This window comes from Lepisma saccharinum, chromosome 16 (genome assembly GCF_977018435.1).
Source record: "Lepisma saccharinum chromosome 16, izLepSacc3.1, whole genome shotgun sequence".
NCBI lineage: Eukaryota > Metazoa > Arthropoda > Insecta > Zygentoma > Lepismatidae > Lepisma > Lepisma saccharinum.
In genome coordinates, this window is record NC_139244.1 from 53,121,073 (window position 1) to 53,141,759 (window position 20,687).

At 37.1% G+C, this 20,687-nt stretch overlaps 1 protein-coding gene across 1 annotated transcript in view; it reads left to right on the forward strand.

The window, feature by feature from the left end:
* LOC146000583 (uncharacterized) overlaps nt 1-20,687 on the forward strand; it is a 63,840-nt gene that overhangs the window by 10,626 nt on the left and 32,527 nt on the right. The window contains exons 3-4 of the mRNA XM_083138335.1: nt 915-1,070; nt 10,927-11,079. Of these exons, the coding sequence (XP_082994461.1) occupies nt 915-1,070; nt 10,927-11,079 (309 nt within the window). The remainder of the gene's footprint in view (nt 1-914; nt 1,071-10,926; nt 11,080-20,687) is intronic.

Sequence of the window (20,687 nt, forward strand, 5' to 3'; positions counted from 1 at the left end):
GTATGAACAGACTGCTGAAGTATACCATCCCGCCTGATAGATATGAATCTTGTTGCGGGGGAATAGAAGTTACGAGATTAATGGAAGTTCATGTGATAATTTTTGTTCTGCTGTTACTATGATTTTTAGTGCATTTCGTTATGATGTAAAATGTTGTTCTTAATTGCATAATCAAGATAAATATATTCTGAACCTAGATGTTAACACGTAAGTCCTGAGTTCGTTAATTTACTGCAAATCTTAATGTTTTCCCGTGCCCTGGGAGGTATCACGTGTATACCGATATACAGTCTCATGTTAGTCAATCTCAATTTGTATTGAGATAAATCTATTCTTATGGTTATTAATATTCTTCAGTTGAACCTGGCACGACCGTGTCAAGGTGTACACATTCTTACGTAATTAATTGTGCCTAATCTCACCGCACGTGCTGAAATCATACTTATCAAAAATGTTTCTTCCATGGTGTTTATGTAGTGATTGAAGAGAAGTCTGACATGAATAGTGCAGCCGCGTGTCTTACTTCAGTCTTATCTGTCAAACTTCCATTATCATGCAAAACATTACGTATGGATCAGGCTTAAGTCTTGAAGCTTTCTTTTCCACAACTCATCTGTTCGATAGCTCGAGAGAATCTTCTCATTATTGCGTTGTTCTTTCATTAGAATCTCCGATAGTTTCATTTACAGACGCTAGTTACATTGTTGCATTATTTAAAAATGAGAAATACAAGTAAGCATACTTTTAAACAGCACATGATATGATGAAATGTTGTAAAAATCAAAGTCGAGATTATGAGCTTCACTTAAACTTTTGAGTTGAAATTTGGATAAAGTGCAGCTAATTTTCGGGCCATTACGTTAACTTGCAACGAGAGCATTTTAGAATCTATATTTGATTTTTTTCTCTTTTAGTGCGAGAAGAAGATATACCGCCTTACTAAGATAGAAGAATGTGAAGTGGACGAATGGAAAATTAAAGCAACACCTATTGACCTCACTGCTGAGGGATGCATATTCTATGCAAAAGGAGGCCTTGAAATTCTGAAAAACATAAGCGTCAATTGTGATGTAAGTACACAGTTTAATTATGTGGAAAAAGGAGCATAGTTAATGTAAGGTCGAAGCCTATAGCATGAACTAAAATGATGTTGAGTTAATCTAAGACTTCTGTAAATATATTTATTTGTAGAGTTAATAATCTCTAATGTATTACCTTGATATTATTTTAACCATCATACATGCACAAATCGCTTAAAGATCATATTTCACAACACTATTTTCGAAGTCAAGACGTCATTTTGCACGTCTTTTTTGTTGTTCGTCTTGGTCACTTCCAACAATTAGAAAAATAATATTTTCATGGCTAATTTCTAAGCATTGGCTTGTATCTGTCCAATAGGAAATCGATTATAAATCTTGATTTGTTTTGTTTTAAAAATAAATATATTCTACAATCGCCGTGTGTCCCACACAATGAAAATATCACTTTGTAGCGTTTAACCCTGTAGAACGCGGGAATCAAGCCAAGGGATGTTGCTCACCCCAATTGTAGCCCTTGATGTTAGAGACGGCCCTAAAAGAGCCCGGTGTGAATACCTAACTTAACATTTAGTAATATATGTTAAACCCATATTTTACATTTAAACACTCCTGACTGAGCAATGAGAATGGCAGATTAGGTTGAAGAACTAACTTACCCCGTTCGGTGACGAATAAGTTTATAGCTCCAGCTCTTGCTCCTCCAGATAATTTTCATCAAGAGACCTCTTGCTCCTCTCCTCACCTGCTTTTGTTCATTTGCGCCGAACTACACTTACTCTCTCTAAAGGTAAACGTCCTTGCCGATTTCTGTGTAAATCTCTTTATTCAACAACATTCTAGGAGTAAGTCCTGACAATTCCGGGCAGGATATATATTCGTTACAGGACGGGGAATGTTATGACTCAAGACTATGTGGGATTTAAGAATACTTTTAGAAATACAAGTACCATTACTAACACACTCTATACCCTCCCCCCCCCGCATCTTTTAATTGTGCGCTTCTGCTCGTCCGTTTTTTTTGTTTTTTTTTAAATCTTTCCTTTCTGAGATATTAATTCACGCCTACATGTACAGGGTGAGGCAAAAGTCTGGCAACAACCTTATAACTTGAAATTGTCTTGACGGAGGCAAATAAAATTTCGGATATGGTTAATTGGGATGGGGCACACCAGATGGGGCTAGTGTGTATCATTCGCACCATCTTGGAATTACATCCAGATGTGCGATTTTTCTGAAACAAGAATATGCAGATATTTTTCCCTTAACTTTATTTGGTGAGGATATTTTCACAGTTGAAGTTCACATTTCGCATCCTACAAGATGTGTGTGCTCTATGTGTTGCCTGTCCTGTGCTACACACAACGTAAGACGTTTCAGCCAGTCCTCATGGACACGCAATAACACTGCAGGGTCGACAGAGTCACATGCTTGCTGGATCCGGTGCTGGAGATGTCGGAGATCAGTGATTTTATCTTGATAAACTATGGCTTTAAGATGACCCAAAAGGTAAAAGTCAAGGGGCGTAATGTCCGGAGTACGGGGTGTCTACTCAGTGGACCTTATTCGACCAATCCAGTCACCTGGGAACTGTTCATCCAACACCACTGCCTAACACATGACACGTAGTGCGGAGGCGCGCCGTCCTGCTAGAAGGCTGGTAATTCTCCGTCTGGGTTCATAAGTGAGGGGAGCACATATTCCTGGAGAATATTCACATTTCCCTCCCCATTCAGGTTGCCATGGATGAAGATAGGTCCCACAATTCGGGTGTTCCACAATCCACACTTCGGGTGTTCGAAATCCTACACCACACCATTACCTTTTCCGCACCGACTTCCTTACGAGGATCTGGACCGACGTACTTACCAGGATCTGTACCGACTTCCTTACGAGGATCTGTCCACGATGGGTTTGTATATGTTTATATGTAAACAATTACATATAATTAATTATATATGAAAATACATAAGTTTCAAGAAGTGGGTCATACCTCGGTAACATGTCTATGATGTCAATTGTAGTGTTAGCCGTGCTAGCCGGAGCAAGAGATAAGTGAGGTATCCAGGTGTGGGTCGGAGGACGTACTGCCCCAGGCACTGGCATAGTGCAGCTTTGATTGCCTAGGTGGCAGCATCTTACACAACATCCCCCTTCTTTATTGAAGCTATATGTTTTGTTTGCATATGCCACATAAATCTTACATCTTATTACAAAACATTTTAAACAAAGGTCTGACTCTTAATTCAAATTGAAGAACAGTAATATTTTAACCAAAACCTGAAAATTGCACATTTAACTATTTTTTCCATAACCACCATACCCATTAACAAAAGAACAAATAATATCTTAACATACGTAATCCTTCATCCATCCTGGAGGGTTTCTTTCCCTTCGAGGATGCATATACATAGAACTCTCAGCATCTTCTAACTTATTTTCTAATATTTCGTCCTGGTGTAGTTGGAGTTACTCTGGGCTGATCCGTTTCAGGAAATGTAATATCATCCTTGATCATTACCCAAAGGAGCAGGAATGAGGAGCCATCTGTTTCGACGATAAGTACCTGTATTAGTTTGTATTAAGTATGATCTAGGATATTTCGATTTAGTTTTAACTGACTGTACCATATTGTTTAAAATCCTTAACCCAGATCATCTCACCTACCTTTAGGTCTCTTAAATGTCTAACTCTGTGCCTTTTGTTGTAATTATCAGCTTGTTTGTTGTTTAAATTCTTATTCTAGTACAAAATTTGGCTACGATTCAACACTGTAGGTAGTAATTTTACAGGTAACATCGGTAAATCTGCTCTTAATTTCCTGTTCAGAAATAATTCTGCAGGAGAATAACCATTCGCTAATGGAGTATTCCTATATGCAAGCAAGCCTTTATATATGTCATCATTCTTCATTATCAAATGTTTAGCAATGTTAACAGTAACTTCTACTTGTCCTTGAGACTGATTATGATATGGCGAACCTGTCTGGTGAATAAAGTTATACTCCTTAGCAAAACAACGAAATTTGTACTGAAACTGCGGTCCATTATCAGATCTAATTACATTACAAACACCATATCTAGCAAACATTTGTTCCATTTTTGTGATTATCACATCTTCAGTCATTTGTTTCAACAAAAATATCTCAAAAAACTTTGCATACTAATCTGTGGCAATAAGGTACCATACCCCTTTACATTTAAACAAATCTACTCCCACCTGTTACCATGGTCCATCAGGTAAACTGTAAATTAAAAATTGTTCTTTACAGTTACGTCTCATTTCAATACATTGAGAGCAGTTTTTCACTAAAGCATCAAGTTGTGAAATAAGTCCTATCCACCATGCTGACATCTGTGCTCGACGTCTAAATTTCGTTATACCCTGATGACCTTGGTGTATGAATTTTAAAACCTCCTGTTGCAGTAAATCTGGTATTACAATACGAGAACTTTTTAACTATGTATTATGTATTATTGAGAAATCTAATTTATATTGATAGTAAGGTAACAGTTCAACAGCAATTTTACTCTTCTCAGGCCAACCATTCATAGTATGGTACTTAAGTATCTTGCATATGTTATAATTTACTTGACACTGTTTAGTTTTGTCTAAGTAATAATCTTTCAGAGGACAGTGTTGAATAACAAAATTTACAAAAGCATGAACTTCTTCACCTGATTCCTCTCTCTCCCAGCTATCAATAGGGGGTGTAAGGGGTGACCTTCCACGTAGTACACCCAAATGTCAACCTCACTTCCACGTTAGTACACCCTGGACTGAAGAATAACGAGGCTCTGGCGACTGGCCCCATGGCCAGTATAATTTTGTTTGTGTTGTCATGTGTTTTGTACTTATTCATGCCTGTTGTCCTTACGTGTGCTGAGTGCCCGTTAAAGCCTCAGCTTTTAACAGAAGTCAGAACATTTTAAGATTTCTAATTATGCAACGTTAGAGTTGTTATTTGTAATGATAAGGGGCTGGTCCCCGTATAATGTGACGGGAGCAAAATAGCCTAAGTGCTGACGCTCCCACATTTTTAAAATCAAATTCAAATTCAAAGCTATCAATAGGATTTATGGACAGAAAATCTGCTAATATAAGTTCACGGCCTGGTACATAATTAACTGTATAGTCATACCTCATTAAACTTATTCTAAATCTTTGCAATCTAGGAGTTAATTCATCAATGTTCTTAGAACCTAAAATCTGAATTAATGGTTTATGATCAGTTTCCAAATTCACTTCAGATCTGAAACATATTCTGAATTTTTTTCCATAGCCCACGTTAAAGCTAAAGCTTCCTTTTCAATCTGTGCATACCTTTGTTCTGTAGGTGTTAATTTTCTAGAAACATAAGCAACGATTTCTCTTTTTGCACCTTTCATTTGAAATAACACAGCACCTATGCCATATGAAGATGAATCTGCACTTACAATGCACTGTTTACTAGGATCAAAATATGCTAATGTTGGGGTTGTAGTTAGAGCTTGCTGTCCCATTTTGTAACTACATTCTTGTTCCGCACCCCAAGTAAATTCAAGCAAACCAGTTAAAGGTGCTAAAATATCTGATTTATTTGGAATCAATTTTTCTGCATACTTAACCATACCCAAGTATGTTTGAAGCTATGATTTGCAAGAAAGACTTTCCATGTTTACAATAGATTTTACCCTCTCCAGGTCTATCAATATACCTTTCGCAGACAAGATATGACCAAAATACTTAACTTTAGTTACACCAGAAATACTTTTGCGTTTGTTAATAGTAATACCTTCTGCTTTCAGTTTATTTAAGACTCTTCTAAGAGCTTCATCATGTTCTTCTATAGTACTCCCAAAGCACAATATGTCATCTACATGAAACATTACATTTTCTTCACCTTGCAATAACATGGAAATTTGTGTTGCAAAACACTCCGGAGCACAAGAAATCTCAAATGGACAAATGAAGGTAGTTAACAGTTGACTCTTTTAATCTAATTTGACTTGATAAAAGGATGTATTTAAATCAATTTTACTGAAATACCTTGCTCCCTTTAATTGTGCAAGAGTTGATTCTACTTTTGGCATAGGGAAATGTCGCCTTAACACCCACTCATTTAACTTTGTATAATCACAACATAGCCTAACCTCATTACCTTTAGGCACACATTCAATAGGACTAACCTAGTCTGTTACTTCTTCTACTGGTTCAATTATTTTTAGTTTTTTCAAGAGGTTAATCTCTACTTCTAGTTCTTTCAACATTGGTATGGGTACTACTCTTGGTACAACCTGTACATATGGTTTTGCATTAGGTCTCATAGCAATAGAAACTGTTTTCTTAAATTCTACAATGTTTTGAAACAATTTCCAATATTCTGGTGAATTAATATCAACTTTTGTGAAAGATCGTTGGTCTTTTTGCAGATAATTTACATTTAGCATTTCCAAAGCAGTGACTGCATTTCGACCAAGCAAAAGCATAATATAAAATTCGTAGTACCTAACACCTTTAATTGTGCACAATCGGGTCCTTTAAGGCCCGATTGCTTTGCATTTAAATTACACAACATGTTTGGAAGTACTCTATCAGGTACACATACACAATCAGCACCTGTATTGATCAAAAATTTAACATTAGCTCCAAGTTCCTTAATGAACATTGAACGATACGAACTGAATTCTGAATTAGAAGTAGATCCTTAAATATTTCCTACAAAATTATCTTCCACACTCGATTTTTCGTTAGTGTTTTGTTCATTCACATTACCAAATTCAAAATTATTGATTGTTTTCGTGCATTTCTTCCTACAAACTCAAACAAAATGTCCTACTCTCTTTAAAGTACCTGCACGCTACTGTTCTAGCTGGGTAATCCTTCAATTTCGGGTGAAATGGTCCTCCACAGAAGGGACAATACTTCGGTTTCTCTAAGTTTGTGTTGTACTTACTCCGAGCTGGTGGTCGAGAATTACCTCCCCTGTTCGTTGTACTTCCGGTCCCTGTTCTACTAGCGTAGTTCTTCCCGGTCGCCTGTTCGCGTCCACTGGTCACTTGTACCTGCCCTTGGTCGGCAATTTCATGTGAATTTTTCTGTTGTTGTTCGTACAGCTTAATCCAATTAACTGCCTCCGCAAGCGTCAATTCTAGCTGCATCTGTAGTTTGTCGGACACACGTTTATCAGCTACGCCGACAACGATTCTGTCTCGAATCATGTCGTCCTTGAGATTACCAAACTCACAATGTTCAGCCAGTCTAGGCAGATCCGTGATAAACACGTCAGCTGGTTCCCCCACATTTTGCACTCTGGTATTAAACATATATCGTTCTAAACTTACGTTACAATGTGGCAGAAACACAGAATCGAACTTGTTCATCAAGTCACTCACTGAATGTGGTTCCGGGAAACGCAACAAATATTCCTCACTTTATGAACCCATTACGTATAGAAGTAGGTTGATTTTTTCGTCCTCAGTTTTGTTAATAAAGCCCGAAACACTTAGATAACGTTCAAACCTTTTTCTCATTAATGGCCACAGTTCTGGTCGAACAAAGTCGAATTGTTCAGGAGGATTCACATTCATTAGCGAATGCAAAACGTTGCTAGTTACCGACGAATCACTGTTGTTAGGCATGTTTAATGTTTAACACTCACGTTCGAATCCCATGTTCGCTATTCCACTCATTCGTTCGACCAAACGCGGATCATACCGCTGCCACCATGTAGTGTTAGCCGTGCTAGCCGGAGCAAGAGATAAGCGAGGTATACCGGTGTGGGTCGGAGGACGTACTGCCCCAGGCACTGGCATAGTGCAGCTTTGATTGCCTAGGTAGCAGCACCTTACACAACATCCATGACCCATAAGAGCCAAATTACGGGTGAATAATGTTATTATTACATCTGAGATTCTTTTAATGATTTCGCGCCACTTATCTAGACCTTGTTGCAACATTGTTTGAATATCTTTATGATTTTTCCAGACGCCATATGTCACAGATGTATTCAAGAGAATTCAGCAGATTTCGTGTTCTTTGATTCTTTTTCTTCAACCTTTCCAATCATTAATTTTCCTTTACACTATGCATCATGAAAGTGTTCATAGAAGCTATCGGCAAGCAACCAGCACGGTTCACAATGAACAGCGTCTAAAATAGATGAGTACGGAGGTTGAAATATTCAGCTAATGAATGTTTTCTTTTAATCTGGTGGTTCAGTTTCTACTTTTCTAGTGATTCACTTTTTATGTTTGCAGTTGTAGGGGCATAAAAATATGTGCTTTGTTGAAAATATATTTTATCGCCGAGAAGAAATCTTTTGTGAACTATTGGTCTTTCTCAATCTATCATTCTAAATGTGTCAAGCAGAACAAAAAGTCAAGCAACCTAACCACACTAACTGAGCATAGCAAGTGTTAGATAGGCCCACATTCTGACTAGACCGCCGCGGAAAAATCTTGAAACACTAAGGGCGCCGTGAAACAAAAAGGTTTGGGAATATCTGCACTACGAGATTTTGTGACCAGATGTGAATAGCGTACATTATAACTAAGTTAGTTTCAACAATGTTATTATGATTATGTTGTGACCTTGTAATCTACGCGTTCTGGGTAGGCGAAGTGCACAGTGGTTCACATCCCACTTTCATTTGTAAGTTTACCCTAATTAGATTATCTAAGCATAATGCACATATAAAACAAATTTCGTAGTTGGGTATGACTAGTACTGGTTGTCAGTTGTAGATATGTGAAAGAAAGGAAATGTACGTTTTAAATTCACTTTATGCTCAAATTGGCATGCATGCCATGTTAATTGGACATTTTCAATTGACCAGTACTTATATATTTAATTACTCCTGCACTGTGTTTTAAGATAGCACCTCCTACCTCGTCTTCAGATAAACATATTTTTTTTGTGGTGGTGGGAATCGAACTTACGACCTACCTGTAATTTGCTCCAATCCCGATGCACTAACAAACTACATTTGACTCATTTTAACCTGGATAATTTGAATTATTTCATTATTCAAACATATATTTATTTCCCCTGAAATTCACATTGAAACAAATGTTAATAATTCATATGTAATTCGAATTTTCGAACATTGTATTTAGATAATTCAAAAACAGATATCCAGAGACAGTCTAAGGGAAGAGAAAGTTTCTGTTTCTTGGTATGCAGCCTTCACCCACCCTCCCCTCAATAACGTTGGATTGTCAACCACTTTTGTGTGCTGGTGTTTGTCCTTGAACTCCCACTAGCCAGTGAGTAAGTTTTTCCCAATGTCGAAGCGTCGCCCATTGAACCTCAACCAAACGATAGTTATGACTTGCTCCACGCAATAAATGAAATCGAAGAATTTGTTAACCGTAAAAAAATAAACAAACAAAAATCACAAACTTCTTCAAGTGAAAAAAGTAGCTAATATTGTTACGCGTGTTGGTGATTTTGTATATTAAGACAGTGTATTTGAACGTGTTTTTTCTTTACTGGTCGCTTAATTACAATTTTGAGAATCTTGATTTTGACTTGCACTATAAGACAACCAAAAAATACGCAATTTTTACAGTAAGATCCACTTCACATATTCAATATCTTTTACACTGTAGTACAGTAGTTTTGTTTCATTAATTTACTTTAGTAATGCATGTTTCTGTTAATTCCAATTTTGGATAATTCGATTTTTCGAATTGAAAGAGTTTATGGTGTTAATTCCCTGTTGGAATCTTTTACTGTCAATTCAGATACTGTAAATGAGACTTCGTACAATACAATTTGCAGAGAATATAATTTTACATAGGGAGGTATGCCATGGCTTTCATTGAGGAAACTATCAACAGTAATTATTACCACACAGATGAGTGTAAATGACGTCATAGAAATACATATTATGGGATGGGACCGGCATGATTGTTAGCCTGCGAAGACAAACAAAACAAACGCAACCTAACATTGGAGAGGGAAGATCTAAATGCTCATTGCTCAAATAGGAGCTTCTGATTAATTTTGTTTCCCAATTCAGGGATCCAAACTTAGAAACTATGGAAATTGCAATGAAAACAGTGCCATTTCAGGAACTGGTGTACAGCAGTTGAATATTTCAGTGAAATGTCTTTGCAACACATGACGTCCTTTTCTAGGGGGAGGATGAATTTACGTTTCAAATAGTAGACATTACACACATCTGTGTAACTTCTAACCTGAGTTAATCTAACCTACAAAAAAATCTGCAATAAACTGAAAATATAAGAGTATTAGAAGAACAACGAAACTCCCACAGTTCTTCTTCTGAAAATGGAAGTACTTAGTACTTCAGGACAACGCGCAGTAAGAATAAAAACTCCCCTCGTAGTGGTAGCGTCGTCGCCTTGTAATCAAGGGGTCCGGGTTTCGATTCCGGTGGAGACACATGGTGGTTCGGATCCCACTTTAAACTGTAGGTCAAGTCCCAATTAGCCTTACTGTGCATAAAATGGACTTAAAACACAAACTCTATCACTCCATCAATCGATAAGAAGAGTTCAAAGAAACGATTCTTGCCTTTCCCCTTTATCTGCCAAAGCAGCTATTCCTGATTTGGAAACATTCCACGAAAATGTCTGTTCTTGAATTGGGAACTTTCGTCAGAGTTCCTGAATTAGAACGAGTCATCTGCATACCAATAAAAACTGGATGTGCGAGGACTCAAGAATTGTTGATAATAAGAACTATAGCTCGCAAAACAATACACGAAATCTGGAAAAATCAGGTTAGAAGCTTAGTTGTAATAATTAAATTGGAGGAAATTGCACACAATTATTTTAATCGGGCACGGGGCTCCTTAAGCTCGGGGCCTCGGCAGCCCGCTCGGACATTTTATATTATCCTAATCAAACAACCGTTTTATTGTTCTTATAAATTACAGGTGGAAGTCTCAATTGTTAACACTGAGTTCAAGAAGGAGGAGAACTTGATAAACTATTTGTGTTACGACGGAGAAGATCGAGAAGGAACTTTCTTTGCAGCAATAATCCTTATGGCAGGTTTTGAAAAGGAAGATTCTTGTGAAAGATATGAGGTAGGTGAACCAACGATGACTAATTTTATATATACAACTTGTAAATATAACCCATACCTAACAACACTACAAGCATCATCCATTGGATATCAAGAATGTTCAAATTTGATTCGATCATGGATATCATTCTTTGATATTCGTAACCATTTCTATATAATGTATTATAGATCAATTTCTTGAAAACCATTAGATATGCACTTTGGATATCGAATGTTGGATATGCAGGAGATATATTTAAGAACTTTGAAAAGAATATCTAAAACTTTTCCAATTTTTCGATACCTAGTACATGTGCACATCTTACCGAAAATAACCTTATGTTTATCCCATTTAAAAATACTACATACACATTAGAAAAATGTTTAAAATTAATTAAAACTCACATCCAGTTACTTCATTGCTCGGAATATAGGGCGGGGAGATGATATATTCCAGTTTGAAATAATTACATAAAGCATCCGCCAGCTGACTTATTGTCACCATGTTAAAATATTCACACAGAAAAGTAAATTCATGAGTTGAAACAAAACAAAACAAGCAACGAAAGGAACATAAAGTCTGTAGCTTAGGCTAAATGTTTAAGTGTCTGGTCGAACTTTATTCGCTCGTGACGTCATGGCGATCGAAGCTCTCTCAATTTCGTACGCTATCTAGCGTCGTCCTTTCGAACTATTCGCAGTACTCCAACTATATGTGTCATTCCACATCAAATCAACGCAAAAGAGAAGAACAAAAAGGAAGGGTTTTGTTCCCCACCATCTCAGATTTCGTTGAAACTTGGTGTACTTGGTTGAAAGAACTCCCCTGATTTCTTTCACTGTATCTCAAAGGGTTTTAATTTTACAGCTCTTCGAAATTTCATTACATCTGTGTTGTCTGTCACTCTTGAGACCATTGGCACAAGATAATCTTTCTTACATTTTTTTTTTCACCTTAACCAATGATCAAATCTCTGACATTTTACACAATACTCAAGCAAATAATGAGGATTTAAAAAACAATACATCAGTACTCAAAATATTTTATAAAAAAGCTTCAAAAAATAATAATATACAGGGTTTCTATAAATTAGTTATACAAAAGTAACTGTTAATTGTGAAGAAAGTGTATGTGTAACAGAAATAGTTTCTACATCAATGAATAAAGCATATCGTCAAGTTTCTTCTCGCACGTTCGTGGAAAGAAACCGTGGGCACCACGTGCCATGGATTTCTCTATCTGGGGCCAAAGAAAGTGTGTTCGTTCCTCCTCTTCCCAGCAACGTCGGCGAGATGGCCACGGAATCTTTCCACCACGACCAATCCAAGTCGGTACTTGTGTAAGATAAACGAACGCTCATGCCTCAGTGGTGGCGTCTCAAACTAACAAGGTGCGACAAGAAACTTGAATATATGCTGTATTCATTATTGTATAAACCATATCTGTTACACATACACTTTCTTCAAAATTGACGGTTGCTTTTGTATAACTAATTTATAGAAAGCTTGTACGTGTAACCTAATTCTTGTCATGAAAAAACTAGGTTACCAAAACCTGAATTTTCAGCATGTGGGGATGATGGAACCAAAAGATGTTAAAAATTATTTCAAAGACATGCTTTTTCTCTAAAAAGAATGAAAGTTTTATTTTTTTTAATCCTTGTAACAAAAACTTTTACGTTTCTTGAACGTTGCGGAAAAAAAAACTCCTGGGTAGCCATTTTGTACAATACTCTTGCAGAGAAAATATTTTTTAAATTTTCATTTTTGTTATTGTAACTTGTATGCAAGGGTAGTTCAAAACAGGTATTATTTTTGTTAAACTTGACCATTTAAAAATGGCGGTAATTTTCTTTGTAGACTTGCAGAATTTTTGGCCTTTGCAAACAGTTGCCATAATTATTACAAATCAGCTAGAATAAATTATACAAAGCTGAGGTAAAAACATTGTTTTCACAACATTTCAAGCTAAATTTTTTGTTTTTACCTTTATTCAAATTTAAAATTGAATGTCTGTTTTGAATGTCAGCCATTTGCATTAGAAATGTTGAAAAAAGGCACAGAACATAAAATTTAACTTGAAATGTTGTGAAAACAATGTTTTTACCCCAGATTTCTATCATTTATCGTAGCTGAGTTATCGCAACTGTTTGTAAGGGCAAAAAATGCTGCAAGCCTTGACACAAGAATGGCCGCCATTTGAAACGAAGCCAAGTTTACTTAAATTAATACTTGTTACCTTTGCATACGGGTTACAACAACAAAGCAAATTAATTTTTTTAGAATATTTTCTCTACAGAAGTATTGTACAACATGGCTATTTTTTCGGCAATGTACAAGAAACGTAAACTTTTTGTTACAAGGAGTAAAAAATACAAAACTTTCATCCTTTGTAGAGCAAGAGCATGTCTTTGCAATAATTTTCGACATCGGAAACATTTGGATCCATCATGCCCATATGATGAAAATTCAGGTTTTCGTAACGTAGTTTATCCACGACAAAAATTAGGCTACACTTGTATTAATTTTTTTGAAGCTTGTATAAAATATGTTGAGTACTGATGTATTTTTTGTGAAATCTGCATTACTTCGTTGAGTATTACGTAAAATTTTAAAGATATCTGATCAGTGGTTAAGGACAAAAAAAAAAATATTTATGCAAGGGTATCTTGTGCAGAGGGTCTCAAGCGTGACAGGCAGCAGAGATTTAATTAAATTTCGAAGAGCTAATTAACTGACTAACTAACTCTCTAGCCTTCTTAAACCCGAAGGTTCATGTCTGCAGCAACACTGGCCTTCCATCTCTCCCTATCTTGAGCAAAATCTATATATTCTTTTCCATCCCTACAGATTTCCTTTAAGTCCATCTCAACGTTGTCCCTCCATCTTCGTCTCGGCCTTCCTAAGGCCTCTTACCATCAGGTTTCCCAACAAGAATCCTGTAAACCCCTCTTTCCTCTTCCATTCGTGCTACATGGCCTGCCCACCTAAGTCTTCTTGATTTATTCATTCAAATAATATCTGGACATGAATACAAATTATGTAGTTCTAAATCATGTAACCTTCTCCACTCATCTGACTCCTCATCCCTTTTAGGTTCAAATATTTTCCTAAGGTTCTTATTTTCAAATACTATATATTTAGGTTCATCTTTCAATGTAAGGGACCACGTTTCACACGCATATAATACTACAGGCAAAATTACTGTTTTGTACATTTTAACTTTTAGTTTCTTAGATATTAAACGAAAAGACAAAAGTTTATGAAGAGAGAAGTAACATGCATTTCCTGAATTAAGCCTACTTTTTACTTCCTCTTTAATATCATTTTCATTTGTTAATATTACTCCTAAGTATTTGAATTTGGAAACTGGTTCAAACGAGTTGTTATCAATAATTAGATTTTGATTATTACCTAACACTTGGTTTCGGCCTGTAAGCATATATTTAGTTTTCTCTTTGATAACTTCCAAACCTATCTCTTTAGCAATTTTGAAAAATATTTTAGCATTATTCTTAATTGTATTTAAATCATCCCCTAATAAGTCTACATCATTTGCATATTCTAACAACTGAGTCATACCATTTAATTTTAGTCCTTCGTTAGTTTCTTTTACCTTCCTAACAGCATATTCTAAGGCAAAATTAAAGAGCAATGGATAAAATGCATCTCCTTGTTTTAACCCATCATGAATTGCAAATTTGTCAGACACATTAATACCCACACGAATTTTACTTTCTGTTTCACTGGTGCATACTTTTATCATATTAACAAGCTCCTTAGGTATTCCAAACTCGACTAATATATTATATAATTTATCTCTTTTGACCGAATCATATGCTTTTTTAAAATCAATGAATAGCTGATGGATATTTTGATGAAATTCCCACTTTTTTCAAGTGTCTGTCTGATGTCTAAAATTTGATCTGTAGTTCATCTGTTACGTTTAAATCCACATTGATAATCACCTATAATTTCATTAGCATATGGGGTTAGTCTTGTTAAAAGAATGTTAGATAATATGTTATATGTTGTTGAGAGTAGAGAAATTCCACGGTAATTATTCCAGTTCATTTTATCACATTTTTAAAACACAGGAACAATTATGGATTCTTTCCACTGTTGAGGGATTTCTTCCTTATTCCATATTAAACAAATTAATTTATGAATTTGACATATTAACGAATTTCCACGATAATTAATTAAGTCAGCTGGTATTAAATCAATGCCAGGTGCTTTGTTATTCTTTAGCCTTTTAATAGCATCTTTAACTTCAGTCAAGTTAGGTTCTGGAACTAAAGGTTCTGCTGTGTGTACTTTATTTACTCCTGATTTATCTCCTACATGAACATTTAAAAGGTCATTAAAGTAATTTTTCCATCTATTAATTTCGAAGAGCTATAGAAGTAAAATATATGCCTACCTTGCTCCAATTGATGTATATTTTTGATCACAATAACATTTTTACGTATTCATCCAAAGTCCTCAAGAATGGATGAAACGATACCATGTATGGACATGACAGTGCAAAAGAAATATGTTCTCTATTTTCCTACTCTGAGAGATTCATTGAGCATTTAGATCTTATATGTGCTACCTCCGGTTAGACTTACTATCTCAGTGCTAGTAAATTCGCATGAAGTGTAGAAATAATCAGCTAATACTTCAGTCGATAGTTGAGAATGAATTTACAATATATATAGCCTACACTAAAACTGATCAGGGAACTAGATATTTTTTGCGTGGAACGATTCTGTGTAGATTTCAAACTATCTCATGCACATCTCATTTACAATGGGTTCCGTACATGTGTATTCGAGTGCTGCAGGAAGAGGATTTCTCACGAGCGCCAAATAGTTCCCACGGACGACGCTAGATAGCGTACCGACTCGAGAGCTTATTCGTTCAAGCGAATAACGCTCGAACAGGCAAAACGAGCGGTATAAGCTCGAAGCACAGTAGACGTACAATCGTAATTTGTCTGTCGTAGTGGGTCCTCAAATATGGATGATGAGGTGAAAGACGCAGTGAAATTCAAAGTTTAGTGAACGTGGTCATCACCACGATGTGATAATGTAGTTTAGTCTCTCTTACCAACGCACAGTAATAAACAGATGAGCCGGTCAGAATGACAGTGGTGTAAGTCAGCGGAGATAATGAAGCCTTTGTGCAAACAGTGATAAAAAAATCAATGTCGCAGATGTAGTAGTGTAAATGCTCAAAAATTCTTGAAAATATTACCAGATTGTATATGATGCCAGTGGATGATGTAAAAATTCACGATGAGTTGTTTAACTCTTTGAAGGGTGGTGGTTTCCTGTGGTAACCACGTTTTTTTTTACCCCTTTGAGGGGCACAAATAGAAATTGCACTTCAATTTTGAAAATAATGCTAATGGTAATTCTTATACTAATTGTAATATCATTTCTATAAATGACATCAAACCGTGATCATTGTTTGTCTAGATATGACGTCATCAAATGTGGTTACTGAGGTTAACCACTGCACACACACAATTGCATATACAGAGATGCACAAAATGCAAGCAAAACAGAGAGAGACAAGAAAATGTATTTTATTTGTAGCATTTAGTTAGTACTCAAACAAATTATGGTAATTACTTCACAGGTGGAGATTAAAGTCTGAATTTTAATATTGTTTACTTAGTTCGAAGGTAATTTGCATGACAATTATGCACAAAATTGTATAGCAAAAATGTAAGAACAATAAACTCTTGCATGAGAAATGAAATTTTGACATAAATTTTCTTATGATGAAATATGCTGATATTTGCTGATGAACTGACAAAAATCTCTTACTTGGAATGAAAATCTTGAAAGTAGGTCTTTCGGTTCATACATAAGGGTACTTGACATGTACTATATGACCAGATGGTTTGCACAGGGTTTTCTCTTGTGCTGCAGTAAGCACATCTTGATGTTGACTTCTTTGGCTGATGAGCATTTTCCGTCAATCGGATTGCCGCATCCACCGATGGTTTGTGTTTTTTGACGGCTACAATTCCTGTGTTCTGCGATCGTGAACTGTCAGATTTCCTTGATAACACTATCTGTTTACTCAGAAGTCCCTGATAAACTGCTCTTCGAAGTCTTTGTGACTGTACTGTTCCATTTCCAACTCCCTATGAATGATAAAAACGTTCACAACACAGCAATCAACAAAGTGAAAAAACAGCCGGTGCCACCATTTTCTGCTCTTTCTGTCAGTCTCGTAGTCTCCTTTGAGACCAAGTTCCTTTTCAGGACTATTGCCTACTTTTCCAGTATACACTTGGAAATGCAAATTATAATATGACTCATCGCACAGCATCCAAATTTTATAACCTCTTTTTGTGGGTTTATTACACATGTACTGTTTTATTACATTCATCCCTTTGAATTTCACCATTGACTTATCTACATCAACTTTTTGATGAGGTTTGTATGACCTTGCAAATGATTCTTCTATCGAATTCAGCAAAGGTCTTACATTGTACAGTTTATCAAAATTGTGTTCCCCCTTTTTGGGCATCAAATTGTTGTTATTTGCATGTAAATGGCTCAATAAAAAACTGAAGCGTTTGACTGTCATTAGGGATGAATTGTAGGAATCATGCAAATCCGGAGAAGACGACCAATATTCTCAATAGCTGGGAAGAACCTTTCTACTCTAATTTCTTGTCCACTCGTTGGAACAAAAGGTTTTCCTTGTTGGGTTGCATAAAGGTTTGTGTGAAAGCAATGTGATCTACCAAATCGTCCGTAAAGAGTTCCTAGAACAAAGAATATGGTGTAGGATTCTGCAGATCGTGTATATGTTGCGAAACTCCTCCATCTCCGATGAACAGAGGCCAGCATAGTCTGCCTTTTACCTACCCGCTGCCCGCTTGCACGCGAGGACAGGTATACCTGCTTGCCTGCCCACGGCAACGAGTCGACTTGCGTCTTTACCAGGGTTCTTGCTCTTCAAGGCGCTCTGCGCTTACAAGGTACCTGGGCATTCAACAAGACCCGGGCGCCTGCAAAACCTGCTGGAAGGAAACAGCCCTCCGTCAGCGTGTCGCTCCAGGTGTTTCATCACCACGTGGACAGCTTCAGCCAGTGTTGCCTACTTACGTAGCTTATAAATCCTACGAAGTCCAAGGAGGAGCTCTCTCCTCCAAGGAGAATTTATGTATTTAGCGATTTCAGTTCAGCGTAAGCAGTTTTTATCTTATTGCTAGGAAATGCACGCAATATTACAGCTTCATTTATCTAAATGAATGATCGAGCAAACAAAAATCTCCTCACTGAAAACTAATTGTTTTTCATTGCATGGTGCCTTAACCAGGCACGTAGTGGCGCAACCAGAGGGGGGCAGGGGGCATTGCTCACAACCTTAGACGGAAATTTAGTCTAGCCGAGGGGCCAGGGTGTGGGTCAAACATTAAAGTACAAGAAAAAACAGGCTAGCAGAATTTAAGAATAGCAGGGCTAAAGGGTACTCAAGATGGAATGAATTTTCATATTTTTCTTGCATTTTCTTTCCAGACGGCCAAGCGCACCTGCAGAGGGGGAATGGAGGGGTAATTGCAACCCCTTGATTTCAAATTTTATGAAAGTAGAAATATATTATAAAATATTATACAGTCTCGTCAAGTTCAATGCCGTAGCAAGGGGGTAGCGGGAGTCGGCCCTGGGCGCCGAACGATCTAAGTGAGAAAAGTTTTAAAACAGAGAATGCCATGGCGGCCCGTGATATTATTTGCTATTAATATTGGTTTGTTACGAGTTGGATGAATTGATTATGTAATGTATTTATATATGCTTTAATGAAATTTTGAATAAGTACACAATTTAGTGTTAGCATATGTATTTCTTATTTTACGTCGCTCCATGTGAAAAGAAAATATTGTAGATGGAAATTTTACATGCTATATGTATGTACATTTGGAATGCATTTATCATGCACTTTCTTTCTTTCAAAAACAGTTTGTGTGCTTGTTTTCCATTATTAGCTAATGTGAAATTGACGTGCTGAGAAAAATATTTCTAATCCTCTGTTTCAACACAAATGCGTGAGAACCGACTTCCACCCCTTTTTTGCATGATTTATGAGGATAATAATGCCTTTCATGCTACTTTTATTACTATTATTGTGATTGTTGTTGTTGGCACGTTTATCCAAGTACTTGAAACCCCCCCCCCCAAACGAGGGTACGGGCAATGCCCCTGGCTGGCTACGGCCCTGGTGTTCGCAGTAGAACAGTGTGTTGTTCGACTCGCGACCTCAGCGTCGAACGTTACATGTTTCAGTCCTGCCCTATATCACTATATATCTATACGTATATTGGTTGTTTACGACATGTACTTATGGATCCTGTGTCACGGAAAACCTATTTCAATCTGTGTGTATAGGGGGGGGGAGTAGCAACATTCGTAAATCTCATTTCATTGGTGATGTGGCTTACGAAGCTTTGAGTTCCCTTTTCTAAGTAGTGAAAATATATTGCAGTTGGCAACACTGCAGGCAGGTGTGCCTCCGGTGCAGTTTCTAGTCGAAGCAACTACGTCATGCAGAGGGAGGGGCGTGCAGTTGATTGAATGAACGCACTGAGACCTACTAGGTATCTTACGACTGCGGGTACCCGGCGGGTTTTCGATACCTGCCAAGAACGATCTGGGCAGATGGTCATTCAAGGTGCTCAAGCGAGGGTGTTGCGCAGGTTGCATGGCATTTCAGGAGCGATGTCTCGCGAACGGGTCTGCTCCAGGTCTTGTGCAGGCCTCTACCGATGAAGTTAGGAACATCAGACACGGAAGCAGTCTGAGTCCATGTCGGAGTTTGTGGCACAACTACCGGCACTGAAATGTGGGACGAAGGAACGGGAACACTTTGATTCCCAACAGGCCCGGACTCCTCACTCACACTATCACTGTCACTTTCTCCTGCTGTCATGCACTTAGTGCTATTTGGTTTATAGGTAGGTTCGTCATCTGAATCGGTACAATCATCCAGGTCACTTTCAGGGTCCGAAGAAATGTCTTCAAATAGAATCTGTTCTATCGTAGTTTTATAAATATTATTGGACGCCATTTCTGCCTAACACAAAGAAATGTACCTTGTATGTGCCGTGGTTATCACTGTTAACTAACACAAAATATAGCATTTCAACAAACAACACGAAAAAAAGCATTATATACTTATTACCAGCAACAATAGTGCGTGCAGAAAGACGAAACTGACACTAAATGTACAACAAAACTTTCTTTTCCACTGATACATTCATCAAAGTTAATAAATGGCACAAACACGCGAAAACAGCCAACAACGCCAACCACAAGACCCCTGTCTATTCACGGTAATCTATTCAGAATGCAATAACTTTCTTGTGCTACGATCTACCGGCAAGTATACGAAGTAAATCTGTGGCCAGCAGAACTAACCATATCTGCAAGTAGCCCCACAAAAATCCAATATATGTGGTTACTGCAACTAACCACTGCCCCTCAACCAGTGTAGTCGCGAGCAAATCCTTGCCCCTGAAAGAGTTAAAATAGCCGTTAATTGACTTACACCAGTGTCATCCGAAACTGTGATCGGGTATGATGAAAGGTGTTACGTTTGCGCACAACGGACGTGCCTGCGACA